This window comes from Taudactylus pleione, unplaced genomic scaffold (assembly GCF_031769625.1).
Source record: "Taudactylus pleione unplaced genomic scaffold, aTauple2 ptg000217l, whole genome shotgun sequence".
Taxonomy (NCBI): domain Eukaryota; kingdom Metazoa; phylum Chordata; class Amphibia; order Anura; family Myobatrachidae; genus Taudactylus; species Taudactylus pleione.
In genome coordinates, this window is record NW_028284619.1 from 4,537,362 (window position 1) to 4,544,487 (window position 7,126).

A 7,126-nucleotide genomic window follows, 5' to 3' on the forward strand; every position below is an offset into this window, starting at 1 on the left:
CCGGAATTCAAGGGGCGCTACACAATATGACGGCCGCCTTTTAGTTTTATCTCGGTTAGTTTGCTCTATATCCTAAATAAGTTACGGATTTTTAAAAATATTATTAGGAAACCTGGAATAATAATAATGGTGGTAGACAGAACATGGTTAGTAGTACTCACATTAATATAGGTGCAATGTATATTTGCTAAGTAGGAGTATAGCTGAGAAGGGAACTTCCCAAAGGTGTCCCCACTCCAGTGATAGCTGCTTGGGGCAGTAATTGCAGTCATAAGCTGTGCACCCTGTGGAATCTCACTCTAGCACATGTATTCTGTCAATTTAAGTTAAATGAACAGAATATATACAGTAATACAATCTGCTCTATGACTAATAACAATTATTCAAATGAGATAAAAGTCAGATCCTAGGTGCTATACATAAATAAAGTAGTGCCAAAGGAGCTACCCCATAATGTCAGACTAAAGCATTCCATTCCCCAATGGGACCTCAACGGCCAGCATAATACTGCCACTGCTGTTTTTCTCTTCACTTCAGTATTCCCCGGCAGGCTGGCCATACCCCACTGGCACAGTTCAGTATAGGGAGAGGTGCGCTATGACATGCACTTTCTCCGGGCGCCATGGTTCCACGCTACTCCTCTGATTGTCTGAGCATCTGGCACTTACCCGATAGATAGATAGATAGATAGATAGATAGATAGATAGATAGATAGATAGATAGATAGATAGAGTTAGAGGGATGCATGCCGCGTTACTTACGCCGGTATGCATGACTAAAATCACAAAGGACAGCCCTCTCGGTAAGTGCTGCCCTTTGCGAATGAGGGACTTCCGGGTCTATGACCTAGAAGTCCTTCTACGCATAAACAAAAGAATGTTCGCCACGGGGGTTGCTGGGAGGGGTCCGATTGGATCCCTCCCAGGAGGGGGGGTCGCGAATAGAAGCCCATAGGCTTCTATTGGGCAGCTCCATCTGAAGATGGCATTGCCCACCGCATCGAAACCCTGGAATGTATCGAATTCTGGAGCTTGATGCATATGAGAAATGAGTTAAAATCCCAGAAAACTGCATTTTTGGGGGGTTTAACGCATTTCTGATGTTAGTGCATCCCGCCCCTTGTGCAAACAAGTTTGGGAGGGGGTTGGTGTTGATATTAGTTTTCATGGGGATGACCCTGAATTTATTGCTCAATCCCACTTTATATTTTAACAGAATTGGGTTTGAACAAATATGGGCAATTGGCAGAGTAGTGAATGGTTGATGAGTGGCCGTCATACTTGCCAAAAATCTAAAAATGCCCTCCGGTAGAAGGATGCAATTGGGAGGTGCAGAGTGTATGGGTCTGTAAATCACATCATCGCTACCCCACCTCTCGCTTCTCAATGGCACGAATCATATTATCAAGCTCCTGGGCCTCTAATATCTAATAGTAAAATATTGAAATGATGGAATGATATGTGTATAAAATCTAGCTATGGTTTTGTGCCTACAGTTCCAGTCCAAAAACCAAACCTTATAGAATCAAACAAGTCACCAATCGGTGATGAGATGTAAGGTATTATTTGTCACCAATAGAGAGCACCAGTGGGATAGATTCAGACACATATTATTTGAAATGCTTTATGGAAGAAGCTTATTCAGTTCTGTTGTGGTCTCCACATTGGATACAATTTTGTCATATTCCATGGCCAACACAAATAAAGAGAAATCTCCCTGTGGATATAATTCCATTACTAACTAATAGAATAAATGAGAAAGATAGCATTATATATTGCAGTAAAAGCTTTTTACATTACAGTATAAGCCAATGAATTTAAAGCCATCCAAAAGGTAGAAAACACTTTTAGCTCCCACTTTCTATTCTATTCTCATAGCATAATGTCTAAATCTCCTTCACGGAGAGGACCCTGACGTCATCAGCCAGTGTCCAGCGTCATTCCCTGCCATCCAAGTAGGCATAGAGGGGGAATATAACCATGTGGCTCGCGTAGCGAGCCACCGTGCCCGAAGCATGGCGAACGCAGCAAGCCCGCGAGGGGATAACAAACTTGTTTAAGTGGGGACAAAGTACTTCTTTAGCTGGCTCTCATGGGCAGGAACTGCACTTCTGCCCTCACTCACATCACTTCCAGGTTCCTAGCACGAAGGGGAAATACAGCCAACCACTCTCATAGGCACAAGCTAGGAAGGATGAAAGGGATTATTAAACTGCATTCACACTACTTGAATAAGCAATACCTGCAAAGACCTGTCTATAAATTGAAAGCCTGCAGGTGTAGAACATGTACATTTATAAAGCGATCTCCCCTGTAATCCCTGGGTCTGCTATGAGGTAAGAAGATAACCTGTAAACATATGCAATCTCTGGTCCATCTTCATCCCATCCCAGTGCCTTGATTTTGTTCTTTAAATAGAACGTGTTCTGGACTGCATTTTCAAATCGCTCTGATCGGGTCTTGAAATATAGGTATTCCCGGCTGAAGACGGGGTCCTTGTTAATGACACTCACTGGGGGGAGATACAACAGATTTATGTATGCATTGTTATACATAATATTTTTAAGGGATGAATCTGTAAAAGCTGTGACAGTTCTGGGAGATTAGAGATTAGGACACATGTACAGATGTGTCCTTGCTCATGGAGCCTCAATACGTCATGCAGCGCGATATGCCTGGTGTAAGTGAGTCGCCAGGTCCCATGTAACTCTGCTAGCATGGGGCGTCTTTTCTGCGCCTAAGGGCCATATTCAATTTGAGGCGAAAAGTCAGTTGCCGGACTTTTCGCCATCATCTGAGGATTTGGAAGAGAAAAAGTATCGGGCGCGTGCACGCGTATCCCCGTATTCAATTTGAAATAGGCCGAAAACGGGACCTGGCGGAAAGGTAAGTAGCGAAAAGTCCTGTCACTTTTGGGGAAATCAGCCTGTCACCCCCCAAAAGATGCACTAACATGGGGGATCAACATGGTACTCCCGAAAAGCCCTGCTAAAGGTATTTGGGGTTTTTAAACGCTCTCTACAGGTGCTTTAGTGCGTCTTTAACAAAGTGGTGAAGAATAGCATTTAGCAACTTTTTTTTTTTTTTTTTAAACTAGTCCCATCAAATTTGGGGTACATGAAAATGGGTGCAAGCATATTTTTAAGTCCCTAAAGGGAACTTTAAAAAATCGTTAAAAATCCACCTGCCGCAACAAAAAAAACACCTGCCGCATACTTGGGGACCCCTCCGAGTCTATTTCGCTAGTTTATAAGTTTGTCCCCCAACTTTTTTTTTTTGCCCTCAAAACTAAACCACTTTTTTTGGGGTGCCCTATGGAACTTTTAAAAAAAAAATTGACACAGAATACCTTTAGGGGACATTCCAAGGGGTGCAGGGCACTTTTTTTAAGTTTGTACCCCACAACCTCTATTCTGCACTTTTTTTCGCCACCTATTCTATGGTGAAAACTTATCTATGGATTTTGACAAAGACTTTTCACAGCTGCGAAAAGTCTTTGAAATTGAATATGGGGAAAAGTGAAAACGGCGAAAATAATGACATCAGCGATAAAGTATCGCCGATAATGAGTTTTCGCTGCCTAATTGATTATGGCCCTAAGTTGCAATGTGATGCGGCTAGGAGGCACCAGGAGACTGTGCTGATTAATTTGATATGCGACACTAGTATATCTGTGTGCGATGAGTCTGTAAACGTTACTTGGCGTGAAAAAAAACTGCGACCGCTGTATCATTGCATTTCTTATGCTGATTGAGCGATTGAGTCGCACACAGATATAGAAGTGTTGCATATCAAATGAATCAGTACAGTCTCCTGGTGTGTCCTCGTCGTATCACACTGCGGCTTAAAAGTAATTTCGGCAGAGTCTCACGGGACCAAGGACATTGAGAGGGGCTGTTTGGCGTGACTGCAGCAAAAACCAGTGAGGACACAAACCATGCCAGCTGCTCTCTAATCATCAGAATCAACACTGAGATTTGCACCCCCCAGAGAACAACAATGGACATGTACTGTAAGGAGGGTAAGATATTACACAGCACATAAATCATCTTATCCTGACACTGTATATGCCACAAGAACTTACCCACAGATCTCCTAAGACGAGTTTCTTCAACACCTCCGTCCACAATGTTAGTTAGGGTTTCCACATGGAATGAAGGGGAGGCTCTCTCGCTGGCCAGGTCAGGGTTAACATCTTGCCCAGCAGATCTCGCCTTCCACCAGGCCATTGTCAGGGAGCAGACTTTAAACTTGTGTTGTGTGAGCAAAGTCTGTAACTAATAGTCTCAGTGTGAATGTACAGAGCAGACACTTGTGACTGGTACTGGGTTGCTAGCCTGCCCTGCTACTGCAGGCCACACCAGGGGGCTGATACTTTGCAACTAGGAAGCACATACTGATTGTGTGACAGCCTTGTCACTGCACTCTGTGATCCCTCCCTATTTGCACAGTCAGGACTCTGCATGTATCAGATTTATACAGTCAGTAGGATGGTTTACAGCTATACCTCCCCTATTAACTCCTGCCATACCACACTGTGCCTATGTACGTATACTGTAGTTACAGTACACAAGAGCTGTTAGTGGAACAGGTGGGGAACTCTCTGCAGCAAAAACATTCTGCATATTCTCCAGAATTTAAAAAAAAAAAAAAATTATATATATCTAGTTCTGCAGCTATTCATGTCTTCCAAGTATAATAAAGCTATTATATGTATGTGATTATTGGAATGGGTAGGCAATCCTAATATAGACATCATAATGTCGACAGGTACATTATGAAGACAACCAAAATGTTGATAATCTATATGTAGACAATCAAAATGTAGACGGGGATATAATGTAGACAATGTATTGACAGGTTAAATTGTTGACATGGACAATATCGATAATCAAAATATTGACATTGATGATCAAAATGATGACAGTCAAAAAGTCGATATGCTATATTTTGACTGCGGGTTAAACTACTGTATGTGCAGTTTACTATATAGGTTGAGTCTCCCAAATCCAAATATTCCAAACTACGGATTTTTTTTTAGCATGACTGAGATAGTGACACCTTTGCTTTATGATTGTTCAATGTACACAAACTTTGTTTAAGGCACAAAATTATTACAAATAAAGCATAAAATTACCTTTGTAATTACGGGCTTTGTGTATAAGGTGCATATGAAACAATGTCCCTGATTCAGACCCACTCGCGAGCGGCTGTCCGCTCGCAAGTGGGTCGATGTTCTGCACTGAGCATGCGCACGACAGAGGGAGCTCCGTCGTGCGCATGCGCCAGACGCGACGAGCAAAGGAAAGTCCTTCGCTCGTTGTGTCTGATCAAAGGGGGCGTGCTGTCGATGTTGATTGACAGCACGCCCCCTTTGGTGGGCGTGCCGGGGGCGTGCCTCCCTGACGGGGGCGTTCCCACGGGAACGCCTCCCGTCAGAAGCCGGCCCACTGACATCACTAGTGATGTCAGTGGGAGTGATTTTGGCTCTGATAGAGCCAAAATCACTCCGGAGCTTGCGGTTGAAAACCTCAACCGCAGGCTCCGGCTCGCAGTTTCGATGGTCACGACCATCGCGGCCATCAAACTGCACGCTCGTATAGGCTGTGGGTGGTGACCCACAGCTATACGAGCGTCCAGGAGGACGCTCCATTTTTATGGAGGGCGGCCCTCATTCAGAGCGTGCGCTCTGCTCAGAGCGTACGGCTCTGAATGAGGGCCAATGTGTGTATAAGGTGTATTTAAAACATAAATGCATTCTGTGTTTAGATTTGGGTCCCATTCCCAAGATATTTCATTATACCCCTGGTCCCAAGCCGGGGGCATCTTTAGAGAGGAGGAGGCCCGTGTGCATCCCCCAACACGGGCCCTCTCCTCTCACTCCGGTGGCTGGCAGCCGACTGACGCGGCTGGCCGGCCACCTCAGAATCAATAGACTCTGGGCACTAGAGTGTGCCCAGGGTCTATTGTGCACGCACAGTTCGCCAGGGAAATGACGCGGCCACCATTTTCCCGGCGATCTCACAGCGCAACACGACGGAAAAATGGCGGCGGACATTTTCCGGCGTTTGAACAGCGCTGGGAGACCCGACGCGGGACTTCGGAGAGGTGAGTAATACAAAGTATGGGTGCAGGGTGTGCGGTGCAGGCCCCTCTTGGACCCAGGGGGCCCGTGTGCACCGCACACCCTGCACCCATTATAGATACACCCCTGTCCCAAGCATTTTGGATATGGGAGATATGGGAGACTGTATTTTGAAGTAGCTGGGATTCCTGGCTCTGCCCGGGTTGAAGACTGGACCCTTAAGTACACCTGCAGCCTTTATTTGTTTACATTGTCCTCGCTTATAACTCCATTCCATTTATCCTGCTAACATCCATGCAAACAGTGGCGTAACTACCGTAGGTGCCAGTGGCAAACGCAGGATTTCCAGAGGGGGGTTTAGAGCGAGTGTGGCCTGTCAATGAAGAGGGCAGAATTAGTACTTAACCGGCTTTAAGAAGCGTCATACAAAGTGTATTGTGTGTATTAATACTAGCATATACAGGACCAGTGATCACAGTAAGCCATTAGATGCACCAGTAGGGCCATCCTGCCTCAGCTGAACATATTTATTTTAGATGTGGGCACCATTCTAGACTATTGGAGCAAGTCCGGGAGCCTGGAGGAGCAGTAGAAGAACCTAGCACTGTCCTGGACATACTGTATATGTCCATATTGGGCTCTATAGCAGTGCATCTCTAACAGTGCATGTTTTCCAGATCTTCTAGCTGGTGCACAGTTTATTTATTACTGGCTGATACATGTTAAAAGATCCACAGGTGGTGATAATTATTTAATTTGTGATACTGAGAAGAACATGCAGCACTAGTAACAATCTATTATATTACTATTTCTATTGTGGTCATGGTGTGGGCTGGGAAGGGGGGTTTCCAGGCAGCCGGAAACCCCCCCTGCGTTTGCCTATGGGTGCAAAGGATGCAGCTGCTATGGTGCCCAAGCTGCCTCTGTGGCCCGCTGCTTCCCCTGCACCCATTCAAACACACATGGTGTGATTACAGCTGGCTGATTACAGCTGGCGCACTGTTAGGCAGATATGGAGAGACAGTGGAGCTTATGCACGGCC

General features: G+C 45.2%; 1 protein-coding gene across 1 annotated transcript in view; it reads right to left on the minus strand.

Annotated features, from left to right (window-relative positions):
* The window catches only part of ACOX2 (acyl-CoA oxidase 2), a 56,972-nt gene extending 52,619 nt beyond the window's left edge, over positions 1-4,353 (minus strand). Inside the window, exons 1-2 of the mRNA XM_088478699.1 lie at positions 4,084-4,353; positions 2,349-2,511 (exon numbers count right to left, since the gene is read on the minus strand). Of these exons, the coding sequence (XP_088334825.1) occupies positions 2,349-2,511; positions 4,084-4,228 (308 nt within the window). The 5' untranslated portion in view covers positions 4,229-4,353. The remainder of the gene's footprint in view (positions 1-2,348; positions 2,512-4,083) is intronic.
* Positions 4,354-7,126: the final 2,773 nt, after the last annotated feature.